General features: G+C 54.7%; 11 protein-coding genes across 11 annotated transcripts; 4 read left to right on the forward strand and 7 right to left on the reverse strand.

The window, feature by feature from the left end:
- Positions 1–833: 833 nt before the first annotated feature.
- Positions 834–3,137, forward strand: VTN49DRAFT_3980 (uncharacterized protein; the record flags this gene model as incomplete). Its single annotated transcript, XM_069411875.1, has 1 exon — positions 834–3,137. One exon carries the CDS (start codon positions 834–836, stop codon positions 3,135–3,137), a length of 2,304 nt encoding a protein of 767 aa, XP_069272604.1.
- Positions 3,138–3,501: 364 nt separating this feature from the next.
- On the reverse strand, positions 3,502–5,776 carry VTN49DRAFT_3981 (uncharacterized protein; the record flags this gene model as incomplete). The annotated part of the gene is made up of 2 exons (XM_069411876.1): positions 3,502–5,708; positions 5,764–5,776. The coding sequence occupies 2 exons, from the start codon at positions 5,774–5,776 to the stop codon at positions 3,502–3,504; spliced, it is 2,220 nt and encodes a 739-aa protein (XP_069272605.1).
- Positions 5,777–6,404: 628 nt separating this feature from the next.
- Positions 6,405–7,312, forward strand: VTN49DRAFT_3982 (uncharacterized protein; the record flags this gene model as incomplete). The annotated part of the gene is made up of 2 exons (XM_069411877.1): positions 6,405–6,473; positions 6,521–7,312. The coding sequence occupies 2 exons, from the start codon at positions 6,405–6,407 to the stop codon at positions 7,310–7,312; spliced, it is 861 nt and encodes a 286-aa protein (XP_069272606.1).
- A 229-nt stretch (positions 7,313–7,541) lies between these two features.
- VTN49DRAFT_3983 (uncharacterized protein) lies at positions 7,542–9,876 on the reverse strand (the record flags this gene model as incomplete). The annotated part of the gene is made up of 3 exons (XM_069411878.1): positions 7,542–9,501; positions 9,559–9,686; positions 9,745–9,876. 3 exons carry the CDS (start codon positions 9,874–9,876, stop codon positions 7,542–7,544), a joined length of 2,220 nt encoding a protein of 739 aa, XP_069272607.1.
- A 500-nt stretch (positions 9,877–10,376) lies between these two features.
- Positions 10,377–13,805, reverse strand: VTN49DRAFT_3984 (uncharacterized protein; the record flags this gene model as incomplete). Its single annotated transcript, XM_069411879.1, has 8 exons — positions 10,377–10,672; positions 10,806–11,147; positions 11,199–11,911; positions 11,966–12,161; positions 12,213–12,499; positions 12,595–12,672; positions 12,746–13,284; positions 13,677–13,805. The coding sequence occupies 8 exons, from the start codon at positions 13,803–13,805 to the stop codon at positions 10,377–10,379; spliced, it is 2,580 nt and encodes an 859-aa protein (XP_069272608.1).
- An 820-nt stretch (positions 13,806–14,625) lies between these two features.
- VTN49DRAFT_3985 (uncharacterized protein) lies at positions 14,626–15,994 on the reverse strand (the record flags this gene model as incomplete). The annotated part of the gene is made up of 4 exons (XM_069411880.1): positions 14,626–15,478; positions 15,548–15,696; positions 15,748–15,754; positions 15,807–15,994. The coding sequence occupies 4 exons, from the start codon at positions 15,992–15,994 to the stop codon at positions 14,626–14,628; spliced, it is 1,197 nt and encodes a 398-aa protein (XP_069272609.1).
- A 480-nt stretch (positions 15,995–16,474) lies between these two features.
- VTN49DRAFT_3986 (uncharacterized protein) lies at positions 16,475–19,793 on the forward strand (the record flags this gene model as incomplete). The annotated part of the gene is made up of 6 exons (XM_069411881.1): positions 16,475–16,654; positions 16,707–16,791; positions 16,855–16,976; positions 17,026–17,181; positions 17,239–18,670; positions 18,721–19,793. The coding sequence occupies 6 exons, from the start codon at positions 16,475–16,477 to the stop codon at positions 19,791–19,793; spliced, it is 3,048 nt and encodes a 1,015-aa protein (XP_069272610.1).
- Positions 19,794–19,904: 111 nt separating this feature from the next.
- On the reverse strand, positions 19,905–21,035 carry VTN49DRAFT_3987 (uncharacterized protein; the record flags this gene model as incomplete). Its single annotated transcript, XM_069411882.1, has 2 exons — positions 19,905–20,603; positions 20,670–21,035. The coding sequence occupies 2 exons, from the start codon at positions 21,033–21,035 to the stop codon at positions 19,905–19,907; spliced, it is 1,065 nt and encodes a 354-aa protein (XP_069272611.1).
- A 555-nt stretch (positions 21,036–21,590) lies between these two features.
- On the reverse strand, positions 21,591–23,026 carry VTN49DRAFT_3988 (uncharacterized protein; the record flags this gene model as incomplete). The annotated part of the gene is made up of 6 exons (XM_069411883.1): positions 21,591–21,672; positions 21,718–21,880; positions 21,929–22,658; positions 22,707–22,803; positions 22,854–22,890; positions 22,945–23,026. 6 exons carry the CDS (start codon positions 23,024–23,026, stop codon positions 21,591–21,593), a joined length of 1,191 nt encoding a protein of 396 aa, XP_069272612.1.
- Positions 23,027–23,560: 534 nt separating this feature from the next.
- Positions 23,561–23,884, forward strand: VTN49DRAFT_3989 (uncharacterized protein; the record flags this gene model as incomplete). Its single annotated transcript, XM_069411884.1, has 1 exon — positions 23,561–23,884. The coding sequence occupies one exon, from the start codon at positions 23,561–23,563 to the stop codon at positions 23,882–23,884; it is 324 nt and encodes a 107-aa protein (XP_069272613.1).
- Positions 23,885–23,899: 15 nt separating this feature from the next.
- Positions 23,900–25,033, reverse strand: VTN49DRAFT_3990 (uncharacterized protein; the record flags this gene model as incomplete). Its single annotated transcript, XM_069411886.1, has 1 exon — positions 23,900–25,033. One exon carries the CDS (start codon positions 25,031–25,033, stop codon positions 23,900–23,902), a length of 1,134 nt encoding a protein of 377 aa, XP_069272614.1.
- Positions 25,034–26,320: the final 1,287 nt, after the last annotated feature.

Below are 26,320 nucleotides of genomic sequence, written 5' to 3' on the forward strand. Positions count from 1 at the left end.
TTTCTCTTCAATTTCCCTGGTTATTGTGGCGCTGTGTTTTGTCCTTGGTGTTATGACGGGGTCTATTGCATTTGTATTATGTATACGTATTATTTTCTTGATAGAACGAGGGTATGGGAATATGAAGGTACTAGTTGGACCATGACATTTTGCGCAAACTGGCTTAGTGGTTGCCAAGCGGCTAGGGCCATGCATGATCCATGAACCATCCGCCCGGCCACTCCGGACCCTCATATCAGCCCTCGATCGACATCTGATTGATTTCGGGACCTCTCCGCACGGTGTTACGAACGGCCTCTCCACTGTCTTCCATTCGTTTGGTGCTTCTACGTTCGGTTGAACCCGCCTGCTGCCCGTCGCGCCGCAACCTACACGTCATCACCTTGCTTATCGGCCCGCGGAAACTATCTCAACGAAAGCAATCTATCGTTTATCCCAACTTGTTTCACAGCTTTGAAACTCGGGGCCTGTTTCGCTCCATGGCCTCGGTTGCTGTGTGCGATGAGTGGCTGCGCCCGGCCTGTGACAACTTCCATTGATCTTATTGTTCCCTTAACAGGGTGATTTTTTCATGTTTTGGGAGACAAAGAGGGTCCTGGATCAACGAATTGGTCTGGTACGGTCAATCGTCGATGATCCCTATTCATGCACTTTGTTTTGAAGAATCGCAATTCACAGTTCCTCCTCAGGTCCGGAGATCATGTCCCCCGTGCCCTGACGACTCCGCCGCCTTTTACGAATTTTGTTTCCTGCCATGATCTGGTCTTAGTTCTACATTGTTGGTGTATCTTTTTGTCGATCTGAACATCGCCCGCCGACTGCGGTCTCCTGCAATGACCTCCGCGCCCTTCTCCCCCGACCAGATTCGGCATCGTGCAGCGTCCAAGGCCGATCTCGGATCGCTCAACGACCGACTCGCTCGTCTGAAGGCGGATGTCCTCCCTGCGTCGCCGTACCTGCTGACCGTTCCGACTAACGTTCCGTTCTCGCTGGGTGGCCGCTGCGTCAATAACTGGGCTGTGGGTAAGGACTCGCTGTTTGTGCCCGAGGAGCAGCAGCTGCAGTACATGTCCTTTCTGATGCACCACGACTCGGATTCGTTACTGGTCGCGACGGGTGATTGGGCGGACGCGAATGGGAACATTATGACGGAGGATGCGGCGAGTAAAACAAGTACTTCCACCCCAACAACTACGACAACAACGACAACGACGACGACGACGACGACGACGAATGGGACGGTAAAAAAGAAGATTAGTTTGAGCGATTATAAAAAGTCCAGATCGCAGGGTCAGGGTCAGGGCCAGGTTCAGAACCAGCCAGGAGGTGCAGCGGCGGTTATTCAGAGTGGAACGAGCGCAGCCGAGACGAGCGAAAAGGCGGCCGAGTCGAAACCGACGGCAGTGGAGCCTCCCTCATCGCAGACGGAGCGAGCTGTGAAAGAGCCTAGCAAGCCAAAGGAACCGGAGCACCCCGATCCCCAACCTCCCTCGCCCAAGCGACGGAAACTCTCACCGGAGCCGGAACCGGAGTCAACAAAACAACCGACGACACCGCCGTCTTCGTCGAAACCGCGAAACCCTGTCCTGCCTGCACTTTTATCACCAACCCTGCCGCCGAGCGCTTGTCCGTCGCCCAAGCTCCCGCAGCTTCTCTCGCCGACATTGCCCCCAGAGTTAGAGGAGGAGCTGAGCCAGCTGGAGAACTCGCAGTTTCAAAACGGGACGGCAGAAAGTACAAAGCGGCCGCATTCAGAGTCCGTTTCCAGCGCAGGCACGCAGACGGCGCCGAAGAATGCAGACCGAAAAACTACGCGAGTTGACGAAGGGGGAAGTGATGTCAAGACGAAACCGAAGCCGTCCGGTGCCAATGGTGGCAAGACTGACTCTGGTGAGACTCTTATGGTCAGGTTGCGGTATGGCCGGGGAAACCGGCGACTCGTGGAGGGGATTCTGAAACTACCGAGCAAACGAAAGGCCACTGGCCTGGCTTTAGGAGGGCCTTCACGGGAGAAGCGCCAGCGGCTGGAACAGGAGGACAAGGAGGACAAAGCTACTACATCAGAGGCATCGAAGAAGGTGACCAAGTTGGTGGTAACCAAGACTCCTACTACGACGACGACGACGACGACGACGACGACGACAACGACAACGACAACGACAACACCGACTGCAAAAGCCATGCCATCCACATCCGAGCAGAAGAAGAAAGAGTCGTCGGCAGGAACAATGAGCGAAGCTAGAACACCAGTGAGCGTTCTATCCAAGCCAAACGGCACCGCCAAAGCATCACCCACGCCAGCCACATCAGACCGACCTTCGCGAGAGTCCGACCGACAATCCTGGCGCAGCGAGTTCCAGAAATTCGCCGCTTTGGGACGAGAGCTCAAGCACGCCGCCGACCGCTACACACGAGCAGCAACAAAATCCGAAAAGGGCTCTCCACCCAGCGCCGAGGAAAAGCTTGCAGCCGCAACAGCCGTCGAAGCGATCCTATGCTTCATGCTGGCGTTCATCGCGGACGACCGGGCCAAAGCGCTGGCAAGACAAGTCGGCGACTCGGGCAATTGGCGCTCTATCCTGGCATACTGGCGAGTTGTCCGGCTACGGACGGCAGGATACCGGGGCCTACACGGGCTCTGCTCACTCCTCGGCGCGGTATCCCACGATGCCATCCACACTTTGGATTTAGACAGATTAGCCGTCATGAGCCTACCAGACGACGACTCCAGCAACAACAATAACAACAACCGCACTCCGACCCCCGCTGCCACCCCAGGTAGCACCGACGAAGGCAAAAAACAGCAGCAACTCCGCCGACGCGACCTCCTCGATCTAAAATCCCGACTCCCGGAATCCCACCGCGAAGCACAACGCCTCTGGCAGCACGGCCTGCGCGAACTCTCCGAGGACGTTCTCACAGCAGAATTTCCCGAGACATGGCGAAGAAGAACAACTACGACGCTGGACACTGACGGTGACCGTGGGTTAAAACCGGGGCAATATGCAGGTTCTTTCACGTTACCGTTCTCCCGCGCTACAACCCCCGTAGAAGTGGTCCGGTTCGGGGTAAGTTTATTGGCAGAGTGGTGTGTACGAGAAGGATTAAATGGGTTTGAGCCGAGGTTGAAATTGTGATTCACTTCCTTTTATTTATATTCTATATATGTTTTTTTTTCTGATATTCCGGTGGGTTTTGTGTTAGTTATCTGTTTGGTTGGCTGGTTTTCTGGGTGATTTACGATATCTATGATACCATGGTTGCAATGTTAATGATATTGATATTGATTGAGTGATTGATTTGTTCGGGATCAGCTTGATTGATTGATTTGGAGATGATGAAATGCATGACTGGTATTCTTCTATCCATACTCAGTCTGACATCACGTAGGACCGAACTCCAGAATTTAAAAGGGAAAAAAGCCGTAGACCAATCTTAAACACCGTAGACTAGATGCTCGCCTGCATACTAGAAACCAAAAAAATAGGAAGAATCGATGATTTAGTATTCCCTTACCGCTCCCTCGTTAAAGAGCCATTCTGCCTCACGGCAGTACCTTGCTTCGCGACCGGAATTGCCCACCTCGCTCGCCCAGCACACGATTGCGGCGTCGACGACGCATGCTAGGACGCCCTCCATGGCGCCGAGGACGGTCCACCCGATGCAGCCGGAGAGTAAGCCGACGACGTAAGCGTAGAGGCTGCCTCGGATCGTGCCGCTGGAAACGTCCAGGGTTCGTGCTGTCGTGACCCATCCGCCGAAGCCGAGAGCAAGGGACATGGCGACGCGGCAGGCGTGCAGGATGAGTTTGGCGAGACGGTAAGGGACCAGCGGGCCGTGGGAGCGATTACTATGGTTGAGAGAAGAAGGGGAACGGAGGTACTGGTGGTGTAGCGGCGTGTTGAGCGTTGCTAGCGAGGAGATTTCGGCAACGCTGCGCGCGGCTCGGTGAAGAGGCGTAGAGTGGATCGCTGCGTAGGTCACCGCCAGCGGGTTGACCAGGGCAGCTACCGGTGTCGGGACCAGCCAGTACATGCATAGCGTGATGATGGACGTCAGCCGCCGCGGCAGGACGAGCAGAGGGAGTCGCAGTAACAGGGCGAGCAGCGACGACAGGCAGACTGTTCCAAAGAGCGTTGTGCCGGCGTGTATTAGTGCTGCGCGCACCACTTGCAGCGACGTCGGCGCGGGCACCGCCAGACGGTGGAAGTACCACTGGCTGACCGTCGCGGCGCTCACGGCCCGCTGCAGCCCGGAGATCACGCCAACAGACCACAGGTACACCAGAATAAAGTATACGCCAAGCCACCAACTGCTGACGTCCAGAATGAATGAGCGGCCGCTGGAGCTCACGTGGCCGCCAAGGAAGATCCGCGTGAACATGAGCATCCACAACCATGTCCATGACACGAGCGCTCCCAGTGCTAACAACCCTAATCCCACGAGTGCCGGGTTCGCCGCCAGGATGCGGCATGCAAACTCCAGGATTCGGATTGCTTTGCTCGTCGCGTGCCGGTTTTGGAACACAGCATAGATCCACAAAGTTGCAGTGACAAACGGCACAATTGAACCCCATCGCATCACTTTATCTTGCACGCTGGCCCCGTGCCATGACCCCTTGAAGCTCGAAATGAACGGGTACAGCGAGAAGGCGTAGAGGATCGTTGGAACCGCCACCACAATTCCCATTACCAGGACCCGAATATACGACCGCAGCAGGGCCAGCCAGAGCAGCGACACAAAGATCGACACCAAGGTGTAAATGCCCAGCAAAAAGTACGACTTTTGAATGGCAATGTAGATTGTGTCCCCCCAGCGCCACTTGCCTTCCGACGGCGGTGCTGTGTGCAGATACACCAGAAACGCCGTTGCAAACAGACTCGCCAGCGACAGCAAGAAGAGGTGTCCCCAGAAAACGTCATGCATCGGCGTCTCCGGCTCCGGTTGCTTCATCGATGGCGGGACAGAGTCTGTGGAATCCCGTCGGCTCTCATCCAGCAGTGCTTCTCTGTCCGTCTCCTGCGGCGGAAAGCCCAAGTAGCTGTCGTAGATCGAGCGATCTGGTTTCTTGCGGAACTGTTGTATCGGTGCGTCGTCTGCTGATTCATCTCTGGAGTCCAGTGAATCAGACCTCAGCGTGTCGTCCAGGCCGACGTCCACCATCTTGCCCTTTGCTGCTGAATCGCCATCCTCGTCCTCTGCTGCTGGCTCGGCGATCGTTGGGATATCGCCACCATACTTGGAAGTCGCAACCCTTTCATCTCGCCAAGAGCTCTTGATCCCGTTTTTCCTGTCCGTCCCCCATGGGTAATAATGCGAGCGGGAGCCCTCCGACGTCCGATCGTCATCATCTAGTTCCGATGAGCCTTCCGTTTGGCTGTTGCCAAAATGCCGCCTCGACTTTTGCAGCGCATAGTAGTCTGCAATCTCCCGCTCATGCTCCTGCTCGTCGTCCTCTTCCCGGAACTCATCGGTGGCGCTGAAGAACAGCGGTGCGGGCTGCGCGAGCGATCTGGACGCAAACGGAAACTGGGACAGGTGCGACCCGGTCTGCTGATAAGGATTCCCGATGCGGTTCAGATGGGATCGTGAGGACAGCCTACCCCCTCCTCCGCCTGCTTGATTATACCGGCGGTAGCGGTCGCCGTTGTTCTCCTCCGGCCGTGCGGTGAGGCGAGACTGAGACTGGGCTAGGAAGCGCGAAGCATCTGTAGATACCGGTCAGAGGAGATCATTTGACGTATGGGAAGACCAAATACAAACATTCTGAAAACATGGTATGGTCGAAAGAGAGGTAGATCAGTCTCGAATTTCAACTCGAGCAGGCCAACGCATAATCAGAGAAGCTTAAAAAGTAGCGGAATTGCAATCAGAGCTGAGATCTGATACAGACAAGCGGTCAAGGAAGATCAGCGGGGAACATAAATCTGGGGAAGCTCAAAGAACGATACGGATACAGATCTTAAGTCCTGCTCCGCCGTCAAGACTGTAAGAGATGGGAGTCCAGAGCGGAGCAGAAACAGCTCTGAGCCGGCGTCGGCGAGCAGCTGAGTATGTTAGTCTCAATAATCAATATCATCCGGCACAGGGCGAGATGATATGCTGCGTCATGTGCGGATCGGACGGCCAAGTCATGAGCGATAGATGACTCAGCAGGCAGCATCGGAGATTATTCAGCGGCGGGTCGTTACCCGTTACTTACTCTGCTGCCTCAGGCAGAAACAGCTCCATCGATTCGCTCATCGTCTGATGCCCGATCTCTGCCTGGTGCTGAACGTCCCGTCTTGCGACTCATTGTCAACAGAGAGAAGAATGTGTTGACAGCATTGCGCTGTCAAGTCGTTCCTTAATTCTACTTTCAGTGTACTCCAGAAGGTTGTCCCATCGCGATAGGGCTCGTCTTCATGTCTCAGCCATGGGACTACATTGCGAAACTCGTCTGCATCGGTGATTCGGGGACCGGCAAGTCTAGTGTAAGCTTTCTTCTTCCTTGAAAGGGAAATGATGTCTGACCGAGCAGCTCACGATCCGTCTGTGCGAAGGCCGTTTCGTCCCAACGCATGATGTCACCATCGGCGTGGAGTTTGGCTCTCGAATAGTGCCGGTCGGTCCTCCGGCGTCGGACTGGCTGGGGATCAAACCGGAGACGGAAAGAACCCCATCATCCGCACCAGCAGCAGACGATGCAGGGCATCACCAGAACGGCGCCGCCGTCCAAGACCCGAACAGCGCATCAGGGCTTCCCTCCCCTCCGACCAAACCGCAGAATTCTAGCCCACCCGTGCAGAAACGCATGAAGCTCTCTTTGTGGGACACCGCGGGCCAGGAAACCTACAAATCCATCACGCGATCCTACTTCCGCGGCGCATCCGGCGCGCTCCTCGTCTTCGACATTACGCGCCCGTCAACTTTTGCGTCCGTCACGCAATGGCTGCAGGACCTGCGGCAGATCGCGGAGGACGGTATTGTGGTGGTCCTGGTAGGAAACAAGTGCGATCTCGTCAGCGAGGACGACAACCGTCGACGAGTCACCCGCCAGGAGGCAGAGGAGTGGTGTCGCGCGAACAATGTGGTGCGCTACGTCGAGACGAGCGCAAAGTCCGGCGAGGGCGTCGAGCGCGCGTTTCTCGAAGTCGCGGAGCGCATCTATCATAATATCGAGGCGGGAAAGTACGACCTCAATGACCGACGTAGCGGCGTCAAAGGGTATGGTGCCAGTGGAGGCGCCAATGCGGCGGCGCCGCGGACAATAACCTTGGGATTAAACGATGCGATGAAGCAGGGTAATAGGACATGGGGTGGCTGTTGTTGAGTACCTACTTAATACCTCTCTCTTAATTTCTAATGATCACGGACTTCTGAATAGATTTCACATTTGAATCACCACTATCCTTGCATTTCATGAATAGCATGATGGACAAGATTGACTACGTACAGCTGCCATGTTCACTAAAACCACCAGAATTAGACACAAAAGAGAAAGAAAGAATCAAGGATCGATGACGCCGACGAGAGTAAATCGACTTGATAAAAAAAAAAATTCAACGATTCGCAATCCGCCAGGTACTGAACCAATTGAGATGCTTCCACTTCTGATTCGACCCTTCCATGCCAAACACGATATCCTTGAAGACGATGAACAAGGCAATCACCACGATATACAGCACCGTGTAGACCCCCCACTGCACGGTCCGCGGCAGCCGACGCGTCAACCAATCAACGACAAACCCCAGGACGAGAATGGCAAAGTACAACGCCGGGTAGTAGTGATGGACGTAGGTGACGCGGGCCATGGTGATGAAGGGGAGGTAGTGCAGACACCAGGAGATCAGCGGGTAGAGGCCCGAGTAGTGAATGTGGTCGATGTCAGTCGGGGTGAGGTCCTCGTAGCCGCGCTGCCAGCGCAGCAGGTACCAGAGGACGAGTAGGCCCAAGACGAGGATGCTGGCGGTGCTGCCCCAGTAGACGGCCGGATTGCCAAGAAGGAAGTATTTGACGACGCTGTCGTCCCAGGAGCACATGCGCAGACCAACGTGTAGGATCGGCCATTGCCAAGCCTTGGACGCGAGGTCGTCCTGCTTGTCCGGGTCGGGAATCAGTGCATTGTTCGAGGTCATCATGGCAACGTTGAGGTGCACAAAGTCCTTGAGGAAGGGCGACTTGTAGGCCTTGGGGTCGCCGGGGGGCAATTTGTCATTCACATGTGACTCAATGTTCCAATGGGTGTACTTGTCCTTGGGATTGTTCTGCTTGACGCAGGTGGTTTCAATTTGCTTAAATCCCCATTGCGGCAGGTTTTGCGTGGCGGCCCGCAAGTAGCAGCCCAGCACGGTATGGCGCAGACGGAACGCCGTGGTCAGAGTCCGCAGCTTCGAGTAGTCTCGAGACAGAGAATCGTCGACCACCTCGACAGTCCAGTGATCCTTGTCGTCACCAACCGTCAGATTGCCGTAGCAAGATACTTCCCAGTCGCTCTTGGTGATGGGTGCCGCAATGGAATGCGAGTGCAGGTTGCGACCTGTTTGCGCATGAATCAGACGGATGACGTCTCCATTGCCGATGAACCGAGGGGGTTCTTCCGGGTTGTAAGCCTTGTCACTGCGGTTCGGGTAGATGAACCAGTCATTGTTGGCATCCTTGTGGTGGTAGCAGGTCACTTGTTGCTGGGTCGAGCCCGACGGGTAGGTCTGGATGTGCGAATGGAGAAGCCCTCCGCCGTAACCCATGTTCTTGATGGTGACTCTGGAGCCAATGGCGACCTCGAGGGGATCGCCTTTGCCCACATTGGTTCCCTTGAGGTTGGCCTGGAAGAGGGAGCTCATTTGCGCATCACCAGGGCCGCTGTTCTGAAGGATGAGGAAATGCAACCAGAAGGAAAACATGTACACCAGGACCGGCACCACAATCAGGCAAATGACCCGGACAAACAGGTGCTGGGCCAGTGTGATCTTGGGCATCCGGAGATCTCCAAACTTGTTCCAGAGATCCTCCGCCGTGTACAGGCCAACAAATCCCACGCAAGCAAGACCAACGAGCTTCACACTGCACAAGCAGCCGAGGCTAAGGCCCGTCAGGAACAGCCAGAGATACCACTCAGGGGTGAAGCTATGATGTCGCAACCGATGGAACCGTGCCCAGCACAGCGTCGTGGTAAAGGTAAAGCAAAGCAGCATCGAGTCCAGCAGGATGAACCGCGAAATGGTAGCATACGAATTCTCAAACAGCACCATCATCGTGATCAGCCAGACAGTGGGCCGGCGGAAGTTCAGCTCTCGCGCCGTGAAATACGCCAAGGGCACGCAGACCGCGCCAAACCACGCATTAAACACCCGCATGAATGTGTAGTTGACATACTCGGGATATTTCTCGCCCGACTTGAACTCGAAAGATCCATTGTAGCCGGCCAAGTAGCCAGACAGGCCGACGAGCATCTTTCCGAGCGGAGGGTGGACATCAAAGTAGAATTCACGTTTAAGATAATACGATCCAAATTTGCCGAAACTGCGAGCACCGTCAGATATACACGTCCAAGCCGGATATCCGTTCAGCACGCCTTACTGAGCCTCATCCCATGTCACGATATTGGACAGTCCGATACGGTACATGCGCGTGAAGAACGCAAGGGCCGTAAAGATCAGCGGCGCAATCACGCATTCCCATTCATCGAGAGCAGAGAGGACCGATTTCTGCTGATCGAAATCAGTATACAGCTCCGTAGCTCTTCCTTCAACTGTCAGGGCGTACCTTTTGCAGCTTCTTCTTGTCGTCTGAAACGGTCGGAACTGGAGTTTGCTCTTTCTTCTCCTCCACACCATGTCTCCGCCGCAAATCAGGCGTCTGGTCTGCCCCAGACGCAACAGCCGGGTTTGAAGCCATGCCGGCAGACTGGTCCAACTATGGACAAGAAACGGAGCTACCGGCAAAAAAAAAATGTCCTGGGTATTCAGATCGCGCGCAAATAGTATATATATAAAATTAGCTGCCGCTCAGTGGCAGTTGCAACGAGGCATCCTTGAGGCTGCGGTGCGGGCGGAAGATGATGTCGTGGCCTGACGGAGGTCGGAGTCGCGATGTCGGCTGAACAATTGCGCCTCTACAAATGGAGACAACGAGGCAAGCAAAAGAGAAGAAATTGAAGAAGAAAATAAAAGACTTTTTGTCAAAGAAAAAATCAGAATCAAACGAGGGACGAGAATTGGCGCAATCTAGCAGGCACTGGGGGCGCTGAGCTGCAACAAAGCTTCGGTTTTCTCCAGCACTTATTATCGATAACAGTTATACAATCTAGAAATATATAGTGTATAGAGTTCTGTTGCATATGATTGGTCAATTAAGTAACTCATAACTTCCAGCCAGATATCAGTAACACATCGATATCACAGTAGGACAGCGCTCATCCATGCACAACATTTGACACATTCTACAACCATTCCGACAGCAACCCGAAGAGAAAAAAGTAAAATGGTGGATACATCATCGGACGGTATCACCCCTGGAAACCACACACGAGAAATAGAATGTATATATAACGCAGCGAATTCGTCTTGAATCCCAACCGTGCGAATGACCCCTGCATGCAACCGAACATGACATAATTCCTTTCGGGCGGCCGGGCCCGACCGTCGTGGCTCGTAGCCAAAATGATCGCAAAGAGTAGTAATGATAGGCCAGTCTATAGTATCGAGAGATCAAACTGAGGGTATCCACATTCACAAACGCACAAGAAGAGGTAAAAAGCGACGACAAGAAGCAAGGATAAGCTCCAGTCTATTCGTCGTCGTCTTGGTGGAGACGGCGATACATACTATTCCCGTCCTTGGAAGAACTTGGGCTGCGACTGAACATGTTGGATATCCAGCCTCCCAGACCTTCACTCCGGCCGTTCGCATCGGGGCGGCCGCTAAACTTGCCACTCCCAAGACTGCTAGCAACGGGAGGATCGATGTCCAAGCCGGGAATGGCGCTGTCGGGACCAAACTGTCCCGGGCCACGCCGGATGTCGAGAGACGGCACGGGCGAGCCAGCGCCCATGAGGGACCCGCGTTCCGCGGCCGTGGCTGGCGTGGGCATCGCGCCGGTGGCATCTCCAAAGAGCGAATCCATGTCCTCCAGCCGAACACCACTGGTCTCGGGGTAGAGGAAGTACACTATTGCCTGGTTAGTCAATGAACGAAAAATGGCTGAACTGAGAGACGTACCAATCACAAAACTGCAGGCGCAGAAGAAGGCATGCAGCAGGTACAAACGCCACTTGATGACGGCTTGCAGAACGGGTGTCACCTCGCCGACGAGGAAGTTGAAGGCCCAGTTCGAGGCGGTACTCAGACTGGCACCCTTGGCCCGGATGCTCAACGGCAAAATCTCGGGTGGATAGAGCCATGGAATGGGACCCCATGATGCACCGAATGCCGCATTGTAGACCATCACGAAGATGACCGTCATCATGGGGGTGAAGGACAAGTCGATATAGATAAAGTACGAGATCAAGGAGAGTGAGATGATCATCGCCACGGCGCCCCACAACAAGATCGGACGTCGACCCCAGCGGTCGACCACGTACCAGGGGAGTACTGTGGACGCCAGGTAACTGAGGGCGTTAACGCCGGTCATCAGAATGGCCGAGCGGCCGACCCAGCCAGCAGACTCGAAGACCAAGGGAGCATAGTACGAAATCACGTTGATTCCGTTCAATTGGGCGAGAGCCTGGGCAGACATGGCGATGAAGACCCGTCGGTAGTACCGGCGGAACATCTCGTAGTACGAACGCTCTCCCTCCTGACGTTGGATCAGGACGTTCATTTTGATTTCCCGGTACTCCTGCCGAGCCTTATCGTTGTGAATATCTCCTCCACCATACAGATTGGCAATCACGATCATGCCTTCTTCGTCGTGATCCGTGTCCAGCAGCCACCTGACGTGATTCCATTAACCAGTCATTCCCCTCTACGGCTGCACCACAACTTACCGGGGAGACTCCGGGATGATCAGACTGCCAAAGCCCAGCAGAGCACCCATGGCACACTGCATGAACAAGGGCATACGCCAGGAAAGGTCGCTCTTGATGTAACTGCAAAAGTAGTCGACCCAGACACTGGCCGCATACCCGCAGATGTTGCCGGTGAACTCGATGCAGGCGAGCTTGCCGCGATTGTGCGGAGGACCTGGATGGCATCAGCGCTGTTTCATATCCGCAAGATCGACGGCGGACGTACTGATCTCAGACTGATAGACGGGCACAATGGTCGACAAGGCGCCGACTCCCAGACCGGCGATGATCCGGCCCAACATCATCATGGGCATGCCGTTGGCCATGGTCTGGCAGGCACCTCCGATGAAAAAGACAATCGACCCATACAGGATCGTTTTCCGGCGTCCGAGAAGGTCGCCAATCCGTCCCACACACAACGACGAAATCAGAGCGCCAATCTCCAGGATGGCAACGACGGTGCCGATTTCTGCTCGCGTCGGCTGATTGAAGTAGTCTCGAAAATACGGACCCCTGGGCCCCGATGCGTTAGCTGCCACGGTTCATGCTGATCGGCCGCGCGTCCGGACGGCCGAGAGAGGAAGGAATGCAAGGGCCCGGGAACCTACGTAATGATGCCGGACATGACACCTTGGTCATATCCAAACAGAAAGACACCTAATGAAACGAAAATACTGGTAAAGTATCTATCACATCTGGGTCAGCTCGATTCCGATGGGACGCAAGTGTCCGGTCATGGGCGAAGACTGGGAGACACACAGAAGCGGCTTGCCCACCAAGCCGTGCCGCCGCGCGGCTTCCCTATTGCTGCGCGGCATGATGAGGGCAATAATCCGGCCAAACCGGGAGACTGGGGGTGGACGGGGCGTGGGAACTTCGATGACGAACTCTTTGTTGCCGAGTTCGCCGGGGTCGCCGTCGTCGCTGGCGGAGGCGTGGTCGTGGTGGTAGTCTACGTCGTTGGAATAGTGGACGCGTTTGGGCTTCTTCCCGCGCGACCGGGGACGGGAGTAGGAGTCGTGCGATGGGCGAGGGATCTGGAGCGGATCCTCTTCGCTGGCCAGCTGTTCGGCCAGGTCTCCGGTATCACTCCAGACGGAGAAATCAGAATCGACTGAATGGCGGGAGGAGAGCGAGTTCCTCCCACTGCTCCTTCCTCTCGTTTCCGCGTCGGCCGGCAAACCGGGATGGTGGTCTTCGGAACGGCGATGCGCCAACGAGCGGAGAGGAATGGTGGTGGACGTGGCGGCGGCTGGGGAAGACTTTGAGGGAGGAATGGTGGCGGCGGAAATGGCGGGCTGACCGTGGAAAGTCAGCCCTACACTACCAGAACAGCGAACAGCTGTGTTATGGATCGCCCTCGCAGCCGAGGCGATGGAGGATCCCTTTCACGTTTCCGGGGATTTTTGGGATAATTGGGAGCCAGTATTTTTGCTGGGCGGGCCCGGGCAGCAACACACGTTGGCCGCAGGATGGTTAGTGTACGGATACTGTACAGTTAGTGCTAGTCGGAGAGCGCACGCCACGTCCAATGCAAGGAGCCGAATGACGCTGTGAATGGGGTCAGGTCACAGGAGCAGGATCGGGTTTCTTTGAGCAGAGACTGATGAACGGAACGAAAATGCGGAGATTAGCCACTAGAGAGAGGCCGTCGGTTGGCTCCTTGTGTTAGTTTGTTCACAGGTCACACTCCCTTGATCCGCAGATCCACTGGGAGGAGAGAATGGAGAATGTTAAGCCTTGGGCTAAAGACAGCTAAGAGTGGCCGCCTGGGGGAGCGCGGAGATGGGGACACGGAGCGGTGATGGTCATCGATCATGACGGAAAGCCTTACAAACTAAATCCACGTTAGTAACTCCCCTGAGAGTCCGATCGCGCCTACGGTGCCGAACAAAGTCTATCTAAACAACTCTGATAGAGGTTGTATTCCTAGACAGCCCCCAAGGACTACTCCGGGGCTCAGGGGCAGACGGCTACTCTGTCTTGTAAAATTGCTGTTCAATTCGGGAAGCCAAGAGGGCAGTCCGCTAAGCCGCTTTCGGCAGGCTGAGCCTCGTGCACGGGAAAATGCTGACTCAGCGCCAAGACCCGAACGTGATGGATTACTCGTATTAGACGCCGAGAGACGCGGTGTATGTAGTCGGCTCCTTCAGGAAATCCTCTCCCGCCATCGGAAATCCGCGTCCAGTCGATCTTGATCTGCAGTTGACTTCATAACCAACGGCGGCTGGGGCGCTGGAATAAAATTTAGTCGGCTCCTGCCATGCGTCGGCTAATTCAATTGGTGTCGCATGGCCCGAATGAATCCATTCATTTAGGTAGACCATCGGAATGTCGGTTGTCCTCGGCTCTATCCACGCACAATGAGACAAATGACGATGCCAAGTAGACACATGAATTATGGTAGTATGAACCATGGCTTCTCCGCAAGATTCCCCGCCACCGAAATGGTGATCGTCAATGGCGGTGTTGCCATCGTGAAAGCAGGTTCATGATTCGGTGATAGGAAATACTCGGGAAAGAGAAGGAGGATGCGGACAGTCCCCGTGACTGGAAGAAAAGACGGGAATCCATTGTGGAGGGGTATCAAATCTACAACGAAATCCACTCTATACAACACGGTCTCTATACAAAGTCCATCAGGTGAGCAAAATGTCGTATCCATCCTTCTCGATGCGCACCGCATCCGCGGGATTGGCATACTTGCGCCGCACCAACTCGAAGATCACGAGACCCGCGCTGGTGCTGGGCACCTGGCGGATCGTGTGAACCAGGAACCCTCGCGAGAGCCACTTGACCCATCCGCCTGCTCGCTCGGCTCGCTTGTGACACCGCTTCAACGTCTCCTGGTACGCGTGATAGTAGAGGCGCATCATCATACGCCGCGGATGCTGCCGCGCTTGGTGGTCCAGGTATTCGAGCCGCCCGTAGTGCACGCTCTGGATCATACCAAGCGGGTGCTGCACAGTTTGCTGGAGGATCGATGCGGTAAGGCCAGCCAGCATTAAAAAGCACGGCTCCAGAGCATAGTGCGGCCGGATTGCCGGCCGCGACTCCGGGTTCTCTCCCACCGATAACTTGGACTTCTGATCGGGCCGCAGGGACCCGTAGTACCACCGAACAAAGGAGTAGTAGGCCTGCGCCTTGACGTACTCAAAGCAGGAGAAGAAGAGCGCATTTCCCAAGGCATCCCGGAGAAAGGTCAGGGTCCAGCCTGCGAAGATCCCCCGGGTGCCGATTTCACGGAGTTTAGACCGCCCGTAATCCCACATACTACGGTACTGCCCTTCCAGTATATCGCGGGTGCGTAGCCGCACCTGCAGGGCGTCTAACGGCGCAGCCACCACGGACTGGATCGTCCCTGCAGCAAAGCCGGCAACAAAGGTGTCGGTAGGCGGCGGAGGCGGATACGTTCGTTTGTTGGCTCGGGACGTCGGCTCGTGCAGAAAAGCGAGTGCCTGCAGGTACGACGTATAGAGAATAGCGCCAACCCTAGCAAATTCCCAGTTAGCTCCAGCGGAGATCCATAGAACAACAACAACAAGATAGAGAACCACTAACGCTGTGTTGGCCAAAAGAGGAGGAAGAACCTGATTTGGTAGAAATTGCCAGCCGTATGTGCGTACGGCGTGGGCAAGGATGCCCGGAGTAGTGGTATGGAACGACCATTTACCTTCGGCGATGCGAGGATTGATCGCCCGAGCAAATGCCTTGATACTGTGAGCAGACGAGACTCATCCTAGAGGGAAATCGCTATTTACCAAGTAACTACAGAAAGATCAGCATACCGATCAAGATATGTTTAGGTTAATTAACCTACTCTACTCGCGTTCGAAAGAAAGCTTTAACAGGAGCTCGAAAGTAGAAAGCAATCATCTGGGCACTGAGGGCCCGCATTCCCGCCGCAGACGCTCCCGTAGCAGCGTTGCTGCGACGATTCGCTGGGGAACCTTCATGATCCAGCTCATGGTCATGCTCGAGGATTCCAAGGGACTCCGAAGGTATCATTTCCGAATGAGCGGCGGATAACGGGCAAAACAGCAAGGCAGGATGGAAGACACTGTGAGTTCATTGTATGTACAGCATCTTAAACAGGGACGCTCCTGGATCCAATGGTATAAACAACAATCAGACTTAATTTACTTTCTCATCGAAGGAAGAAGACGAAGCTCCACGGTTCGTTCGTCTGTCAACAAAAAATGGCGGGCGTCGGGCGGTGTTTGGCTTGTTTGATTTGTTTGGCTCGTTTGTTTGGCGCGCGCTTCTCGAACTAACCGAATTTGGAATAAATGGACGCGCGCGCCGCGCTCCGTCGACCTTTGCCTCTAAAGCTCTCTCTTCCAGCTTGCTCTTCTCGAAAATCACTGGCGACATCCTCGAGAGACGAATCACGGAGCGGCCTGGAGGTTACTCATGTGCTGAATTGATCTTCTTCTGATCGAGCTCTGAATCGTCACTTTCTAGGCCGTCGCCTATCTGCCATCCAGCATGGCGGAAGAAATCGTCATCGACAAGACGACGTTTTTCGATCGTCTTTCGAGCTTCTACACACAATGGAAGGCCGACAAAAAGTCTGGGGCCGGCCTCTTTGGAGGCGTAGGCTCCATCGTCATCCTAATGGGGAAGACTGAGGAAGCAAATGCCTTTCAAAAGTCAAATGCTATGCACGTAAGTTTTTTTGCTAGGAAATTGAGCGGGCGCAGACTGATCATGATTGCAGTTTTGGCTCCTCGGCTACGAGTTCCCCGCGACGCTCATGGTATTTACGACGGAGGCGATGTATGTTGTGACCACGGCAAAGAAGGGTACGTCTTGAGTTAAACATAGCTGTCTTGCGGCTATTCTGACGCGCGATTTGCCGAATATAGCCAGACATTTGGAACCTCTGAAGAACGGTCGGATTCCCGTGGAGATTTTGATCACGTCAAAAGACCCAGAAGAAAAAGCAAAGGCATTTAATAAGTGTTTGGATGTCATTAAAGCCGCTGGAGTAAGTTGTTTCGATATTTGGATGATATTCACCCACTGACTCGATCCAGAAAAAAGTCGGCACTCTTCCCAGAGATACCGCGCAGGGTCCGTTTGCCGAGGACTGGAAGCGTGCCTTTAGCGAGATTTCAAAGGAGGTGGAAGAAGTCGACGTTTCCCTGGCGCTCTCTGCTGCGGCCTTTTCCGTCAAGTCTTCTGAAGAGCTGGTAAGTATTGGTCCGCCAACGATAAAGGTGAACGGGTATTGATTTTTTTTAAACAAGGTCGCCATCCGCAATGCGGCAAGAGCTTGCAGCGGACTCATGTCCGAGTACTTTGTCGATGAGATGTCGTCTTTGCTCGACGAAGGCAAAAGCATCACCCACAAGGCACTTTGTACCAAGATTGACGCCAAAATCGACGATGCCAAGTTCTTTACGAAGCTGCCGCGGCTCCCACAAGACTTTGACGCGCAGCAAATTGACTGGGCCTACGGACCGGTCGTCCAGAGTGGAGGCAAGTACGACTTGAGACTGACCGCTGTGCCTGACGAGGAGGAACTGCGTCCTGGCATTATCATTGCCGGGTTTGGCATTCGATACAAGACCTACAGCGCTATTATCTCCCGGACGTACCTGGTGGATCCGACCAAGTCACAGGAGTCGAACTATGCCTTGCTATTGAACATTTATGATGCTGTCATCAAGGAGATCCGGGACGGTGTCGTCGCCAAGGACCTCTACAACAAGGCCATTGGCATTGTCCGCGCCAAGCGGCCTGAGCTCGAGAAGCACTTCCTGAAGAACATCGGTGCTGGCATCGGCATTGAGCTCCGAGATGGGAACATGGTTTTGAATGGCAAGAACACGAGGACGCTGAAGAGTGGCATGACCTTGTACATCTCGATCGGTCTATCCGATGTTCAGGAGCAGGGACAGGATGATAGGAAGGACAGCACGTATTCGATGATCATCACCGACACAGTCCGTGTCGGTGATTCAGGTGCACACGTGTTTACCAAGGATGCCGGGATCGACATGGACTCTGTTTCCTTCTACTTTGGCGATGAGGAGGAACCCGAGAAACCGGCAAAGGAGAAGCCGACGGGCCGATCCAGCGCGATCGCGACCAAGAACATCACCAAGACCAAGCTTCGCTCTGAGCGTCCTACCCAGATCAACGATGAGGCCGAGGCGCGTCGACGTGAGCACCAAAAGGAGCTGCTGGCCAAGAAGAACAAGGAGGGTCTCGAGCGATTCAAGGGTGCCACTGGCGACGGCACCGGTGTAGCGCAAAAGACGTTCAAGCGATTCGAGTCGTACAAGCGAGACAGCCAGCTGCCGCCGCGAGTGAAGGACCTGATGATCTATGTCGACCACAAGGCGTCGACCGTGATCGTGCCGATTATGGGACGGCCGGTTCCGTTCCATATCAACACGATCAAGAACGCCAGCAAGAGTGACGAGGGTGACTATGCTTACTTGCGGATCAATTTCCTCTCACCTGGTCAGGGTGTTGGCCGAAAGGACGACCAGCCGTTTGAAGATCCGTCGGCGAACTTTGTCCGGAATATCACTCTTCGGTCGAAGGACCGTGATCGATTTGCGCAGATTGCGCAGGACATTACCGAATTGCGCAAGACTGCTCTCCGGAGAGAACAGGAGCGGAAGGAGATGGAGGACGTTGTCGAACAGGATAAGTTGATTGAAATTAGGAGTACGTTATCCCTCCTTTTACGGTGCTGGACTTTGCTAACTTTTTGCTAGATCGTCGGCCTCACAAGTTGCCTGATGTCTTTTTGCGTCCTCCTCTGGACGGCAAGCGGGTGCCTGGCGAGGTTGAGATTCATCAGAATGGCCTGCGCTACCAGTCACCGTTCCGGAGCGAGCGTGTCGATATTTTGTTCAACAACGTCAAACATCTCTTCTTCCAGCCATGTGCCAATGAGCTGATTGTGCTCATCCACGTGCACTTGAAGACGCCAATTATGGTTGGGAAGAGGAAAACGCGGGATATCCAGTTCTACCGCGAAGCTACGGAGATGCAGTTTGACGAGACCGGCAACCGACGGCGCCGGCACCGCTACGGAGACGAGGAGGAGTTTGAAGCAGAGCAGGAGGAACGGCGGCGGCGAGCTGCCCTCGACCGGGAGTTCAAGGCGTTTGCCGAAAAGATTTCGGACGCAGGCCGGGATGAGAATGTTGACGTGGACGTTCCATTCCGTGAGATTGGGTTCAATGGTGTCCCGAACCGATCCAACGTGCTGATTCAGCCGACGACGGACGCCATTGTGCAGTTGACGGAGCCGCCGTTTTTGGTCATTACACTGAACGAGATTGAGATTGCTCATTTGGAACGAGTTCAGTTTGGCCTCAAAAACTTTGATCTGGTGTTTGTGTTCAAGGATTTCAACCGTCCTCCGGTGCATATCAACAGCATCCCCGTCGAGTCGCTGGAGCCGGTCAAGGACTGGCTGGACTCGGTAGACATTCCGTTCACGGAGGGTCCGCTGAACCTCAACTGGAGCACGATTATGAAGACGGTGACAAGCGACCCGTACGGATTCTTTGCGGAAGGCGGCTGGTCGTTCCTGACGAACGAGTCCGACTCCGAAGACGGGTCCGAATCAGAGGAAGAGTCCGCGTTCGAGCCGTCCGAATCGGAGTTGGCGATCACGGACGAGGATTCGGAGGACAGCGACTTTGACGACGACGCCAGCGCCGAGGCCAGCGAGGATTTTAGCGCCGAGGAAGAGAGTGGCGAGGACTGGGATGAACTGGAGCGACAGGCTCGCAAGAAGGACCGTGATGATGAGCGGGGGAAGAAGCGAAAGCGTTAGGTCTAATCTCGATTGTTTGTCTGTTATGATTCGGTGTTTTAATCATTCAATGACATGGTGTTCACTTCTATCTGTACATCAAAAAAAATTCTACTCATCGGATTCATTCATTCATTTACCCTCTCTCATTCTCACCCACATATCCCTCATCCTCTCCGCCTGATTCACCGTAAACCCCTGATAACACTCATCTGTCGAATAATCCATAAAGTTATGAATCGGATCCAACCCAGGCAAATCCGGACACGAATCCCTCCCTTCCGGACAGCCTTCCGTCGGAGAAGCCTGGACGGGCGTATCCGCGATATAATCCCCGGGATGATCCGGCTGACAACTCTCCCCTTGAAATGTATGTAACAGCCCATGCCAATGCCCGACCTCGTGGATTGTCGTGCCCCCCAAACTATACCCTGGCCAGGGACCGCCCGGCATCGTCAAGGCGTGGATGTTACATCCATCGAGGATGTAATCGTCGAGCGGGGAAGAAGAGTTAATAGCTGGGTCAGGTAGGGTGCAGAATCCCAACACGCTCGGGGCAGAGGAGGAGGAGGAGGAGGATTCTGAGGTGACTGCTGCTCGGACGAGGGAGGTGGTGGTGTGGGAATCTGGCTGCGCAGGCCCAGAATAAGGGGTCATTTGGAGGTCGGTTTGGAAGTAGATGTTGAGGGTTTTGTAAGTGCCTCGACGTAGGAAGCGTTTCATGCCTTTGTCGTCGTCGTTTCGCGCCCAGGTATCGTTGATGGTACGGGTGATGCCGCTGAGGTTGAAGGTGATGGTTGTGTTTGCGTAGGCGTCGAGGAGGGCTTCCAACTATGTATATTTTTTTTTTCCCCCTGTTAGCCTTTATATGTATAGAGAGGATAGGAGGGAGGTTACTTGAGCGGCAAGCATCTCATCCGTCACGACATCCGCCTGGGCAGTTGAACTGACGACATGGAACCATGTCTCGACCACGATCGGTGCCGCATTTTGTAAACTACTACCACTCTCCCCGACGGAACCTACGCGCGAAGTGCTGTCGCCGGAGATCGTGTGTGCGGCGGAGGAGAAAAGACGGGCATGTTCGGCGAGGAGACGCTCGCTTGGGGTGGTGGTACCGCAGATACCGCGAAAGCTGAAGCCAGAGGTTGATACCGGTATGTCTCGATATTGGAGCGAATGGGGAGGGGGACGCGGAGGGATGCACAAGGTGAGCGCCGCGAGGAGGAGGAACGGAGCGAGGACAAGCGTCCAATGCATCATATCAATCGACTCTTGGAATCATCCCGAGAGTCGCTGGTGAAGATACATGTAGTTGATTGACAAGACAAGACCTTAAACTCAGGTCCGTGATGAACACCAACGGTCGATGATTGATCATGATCATGTTTATCATGGTGTTGACGGTGTCGCATGATGAATGGAATGTGTGTGCGTGTGTGTGTGCGTGTGCTTCTTTGCCTTCCAGCTCTTCATTCCTGGCGCGGAATTGATCACTTGCCCTGCAAAGGGAGGGTCAACCCTGATGTCATCGGAATGCTTGCCACGGGTCAGGAATGTTTTTCCACGTAAGCGCCTCAACGGAAATGCCACACACAAAAAAAAAGCACAGTGAGATCGTCGAAATTCAGTAACTATACAGTATTTACATCGGTCCAGCAGTGTATGCAGGGACGGCGCAATACCTCAACAAGCAGATGTAGATCAAACCAGCACAACGCCAGATGACTCCTAGGTATCCGAATGCCAACAGTAAGAAATAACAACAAGGTCGAACGACAAGTTGAAATGTATGCGTAGCAACACTGGAATACGAAATTAGAATCGGTCACGGCCCGTGGCGACAGCCGTGCTGGGCTGCTCGTTGTTCCAGGTAAGGTAGGTGTGGTCGCCAAGTTTCCTACAACTGTCAGCTTCGAACCTGGTAGAATCATGGCAATCGTACCTCGGCTTGATCAAGTAGGCCGCCGTAAACCCAAGACCCAGCAGCAGACAAAGACCACCCACGACAATGTAGCCAATTCCCATGAACGGATTCCGACCTCCCATGACTGTGCGCGTCGAGATGAGAATCGACTTGGTGCCGCCGTATTCCGTTGCGGGGAAATCTAGAAATGGTTAGAACAAACCGCTATCAAGGGAAGAAGAAAACCTACAATCAGTAATATTCAACTGATATGTCCCCGCGCGCATCGGCGACGTGTCATTTCGCCGTGCGAGCTTACTGAACGTCGGAAGACCCGCCGTGCGCATCCAGACCATCAGCTCCTCAAACTCATGCAGATTCGGCATGTTCTCCTTATTGTAGCCCTTTGGGTATCGCTTGCGCCAGTTCGGCGGCGGCATGACCTGTTCCGGCTCGTACTCAGTCTTTCTAAACAGCTCCTTGTCGCTCGCCCAGGCGATGCCTTTGTTGGTCATGTTATAAATGCCATGATTGACCAGCGACGGACTGCCGATCGAATCGTTGAACAATGAGTTGGCGATCAGACCGCACGGATAGTACGCTTTCCCGGTCTCTTCGTCGATTCGCAGAGGGTCACAATTGCTGCTCCGGATCGAGTCGTTGCTGAGCGCCTTGCCCTTGAGCTGGTCAATGTCCAACGATCGCACATAGCGTCGGTGGTTCTGATAGAAATTCGTCAAGCGGTAGTACATGAAAACGGGCGGGTTGAGATCCTCCGGAATCTCAAAGAAGAGGGAGCAAATGGTCGAGTTGGCAATGCCGTCGAACGTGACGTTCGTATATCGTTGCCATGTCGGCAGCGCGGTTTGCTTATTCGATTTGAACGCGGTTTGCACTCGATCTTTAATCGCCTCCGGCTCAGCCGGGGCAATAGGCGCCTTCTCTGCGCATTCTGAGTAGTCGATGACAATCTCTTGCACCTGTCGCCGATCAGCCTGCGTGTCACCCTCCACAGATCCTGACCATACCTGGTAGCTCGCCCAGAGCAAGACACCGCCAATTGGAGCAAAGATGATTCCGACGAGGAAGAACAGGGGAAGCACCGACTTGGGCGTGAGGATCGGCCTGGAGAATCAGTGAATCGGTCGATTTCGAGAAACGGTCTCAGCACTCACTGCCAGGCCTTTAGGCGCTGTTGCCGAAATGCCGTATCTATTGACCCCCGTTAGCAGCTTCTCAGAAACAAAATGTCCAGGTTGCACGTACTGGCCGGTCTTCTCGACTTCTTCCGGTCGTCGCCAGGATTCTCATCCTGGAAGCCGGTCCTGCTGACGTCCGATTGGGACATGGTAAGCGATGCAGGTTCACCAAGACAGGACCCGTATCGAGAGCATGGGTGACGCGGGAGAGTGTTGCAGGTTAGATGGCGTTGCGCATGGCCAAAGGCAGCGAGTTCAGGTTAGCTCGGTGGCAGCGCTGAAACTGCGCTTCTGGTCTCTATGACGTCCCTTGCGTATTAAATTACGACGCAAATACCGATTTACAATACAAGGCTTGATTTCAAATCATCCCATGGTGCAGACGGTCTGAACGGAACCGAGTCAATTCCATATTTCTAATAATACCCAACTAATTAGACTTTTCATTCCAGGGATCTGAGGCTGATGGATGCATCCGGATGAACGGCTTGACCTGCGCCGATCTACGACGACATACCAGCGAACGAGGGTAAAAATACAAATCGTAACAGGGACTTTGCAGCCACAATTTACACGTCAGCACAAGGCTACGAGTGGACTACATCTGTACGTAGAAAGAGAGTGTGTGAGGGAGAGAGATTAGAGGCGCATCATGTCCATTCTGATCAAATACAGATCAGGATATGCAGTCAATAATGATAACTCGTGCGTGTAGACAACAGTCACAGTCTGAGGGTATCAATCATGTAAAGCAAACACCCACAAACCCGAATGCGAACCAAGCCCAGAAAAATCTCACCACAACCCGATCAAGAAAAAAACCACATGCAACTCCAATGGCAGATGCAGTAACAATAAACCCAAGGAAACGGCACGATTGCAAGCAAATGATGAGCAGGATGCAAAAGGAACATCATCAGACTGTCAATGGGCGACATCAACGCGCAATCAAGAGCAAAAAAAAACCGGTGGACAGACCAGCTTGCCACACCTCACAGAGTCGATGAGTCAATCGATCCGAATTACTTCAGATACTTCTCAAAGTACTTTGGGTCGAACCAGCCAACCCGGTCGAATGCCGTCCACAGCTTGCTGGCCTTGTTGACATCGATCTTGCAGGCCTGCTGGGCGTCGGTCTTGCGGAATTCCTTGCCAATGGCCAGCGCCCGGACGCGCGCCTCGAAAATGCGGCGCTTGCTGCACAGGTAGGTGGCACAGGAGAGGCGCAGCGTGGCGGCCAGATGCAGCTCCGCTGGGTCGAGCATATGCCGGTCGGGGTCGTTGCTGAGGTCCAGCATCTGGCCCTTCCAGTCCGCCTTGAGCGCCTTGGCATTGCCGGCCAGCGTCTCGAGGGGCGGCGAGTAGTCCTTGAGCGAGCGATAGTCCGTGTCATCTCGGGTACTGCCGACGGCCCGCGCAGGCTTCGGCGGCGGCGACGGACGCGAGTCAAAGTTGTCATAGACGCGCTGCGTCGGCGTCGACTTGGGCGTCCGCTTCGGACGCGGTGTCCGTGGCACGCGCGTGGACGATGGCTGCGTGGCGGGCTGCTTCTTGGTCGTCGCCGGTGCCAGTCTCTTGAGTTTGGCCTGGTCCTCCGCCGGTCGGTGGCGATTCATCATCGCCCACTGCCGCTCCAGCGTCTCCCGCTCCTGCTTCGCCCAGGCGACGGGATCGCGGTTGAATTGGGTGGCGACGACGGGCACGCAGGACAGAGCCAAGTAGTACTCGTCTCGCGTCGGCTTGTTGGCTTTGTTCTTGAAGCGGGCCATATGCAGGTTGATGTGCTGGTCGACCAGGGACTCCGCCTCGGGCGGCAGGGCGGGCCCAAACAGGGGCTCGTCATTGGATACGCCGGAGGCAGGCTCATTGCGTGGGAACAGGACGGGATCCTGCGCGGAGTCGACGATGGAATCGCGGTCGGAGGCGGTCGACCGTCGCTTCTTGTTGCTGGTATGGGGGGTGACGGGTGGCGAGGGCAGATCCAGCTCGGACTGGTTTCGCTTTCGACTCTCCGTGATGGGCGGCAGTTTGCCGTCCTGCTCCGGGGAGAGATGGTGATGGGCCATGGTCAATGGAGAGTCGGATGTGCTGAAGGAGTCGAAGGGCTTTGCCTCCGGCGGAGACATCAGACTGGACACCGACGGTAGGGTGCTCATCGTCGGCGGGGGGTGGGAATTGGAGAGAGTAGTCATGGGCCGTGAGATTGCTGCCGTGGGAGGACCGAAAACCCGTTCTCCTGATGGCAATGGCGTGGATGACAGAGAAGAATGGAAGCGAAGGCGACAATTGCGTCGAGCGGGCAATATAGATGAACAAAGACTGATGCCAACGGCGAGGTGGAAGACAATGGAAGCACGTGAAGATGATTTGTCAGGTGTGGTGGCGATGGAGATAAGGCAGACACATGCCCGAAAGGGCCGGTCGGAGATGGAGCAGGCAGAAACGGTCCGAAGGGAAAAGAACCCGACTGAATCATACAAGAGGATCGAATATTGTCGGATTGTGAGTCAATCGCGAGTCAGAGTCATGGAATCATACAATCGATCGTGGAGGATCAATGATGAATCAACATGCCATCGGGCTAGTGGTATCGATTGATACTGTAATTAGGCTCCCAGCATTAACCTCGTGGATGCGGGGGGAGTGAGGCGGGAGTGGGGTATGACAACAATAGAACAGCTGGCCGTGCGATCATCGACCAGAATATGCAAAGGATCACTGTGCGATGATCGAAATATATAGAATGGAGGCATGGGAGAATGAGAGTGATATGTTCATATTTATCCATTCTCTTCTTCCCAAGCCGACTAGATGGAATCCATTGAGCCCTCCTCCCGTCCCCGAGAGCATATGACCCGGTCATATCCAGAGATTACAAGGTCACTCGCCCAGGGGAAGGCAAGCGCATCCATGGCTGCCTCAGGCCGTGATTGGGTGGCCACCACCCAATGACGTCGACGACTGGGGCTGAGAAGGAGGGCCGCGCTTGCAGCCTGGAACGGGTGGTTCACAATCATCCTGCATTGCGACTCATCTGAACCCCTGCAGCGAGCGCCCGGCGTTCAATGGCAGCCAAGCAGAATGAGGCTGCTCAAGGGCCGGCGGCCAGCACGAATTGATGCCTCCAGGAGAGCGAAGCATCTCGCCGTCCCGACGGGAGGTTAATTGACCCGATGTTATGTCGGCTATGATAGAGTGATCACGCAGCCGCTCAGCCCGACCCCGAGGATCACTACTGATCAGCTGTCCGGGTCCACGGCCAAGACGGGCGCCCATTGGCCCTCGGTGCTGCGTGACTCACCCCAGCCGATCACCCATTGGCCAATCATTGGCCCCAATGCGCAACAGGGCCCATGGTCCGTGCTCAGTGGGGCGGTGTCATGGCCAGTGCCGTCGGTCTTAGTCATCAAGTCACCTGACCGCGACATTCCATCGGTCCCTGG

This window comes from Thermomyces lanuginosus, assembly GCF_041956635.1.
Source record: "Thermomyces lanuginosus strain ATCC 200065 unplaced genomic scaffold VTN49scaffold_3, whole genome shotgun sequence".
Taxonomy (NCBI): Eukaryota; Fungi; Ascomycota; class Eurotiomycetes; order Eurotiales; family Trichocomaceae; genus Thermomyces; species Thermomyces lanuginosus.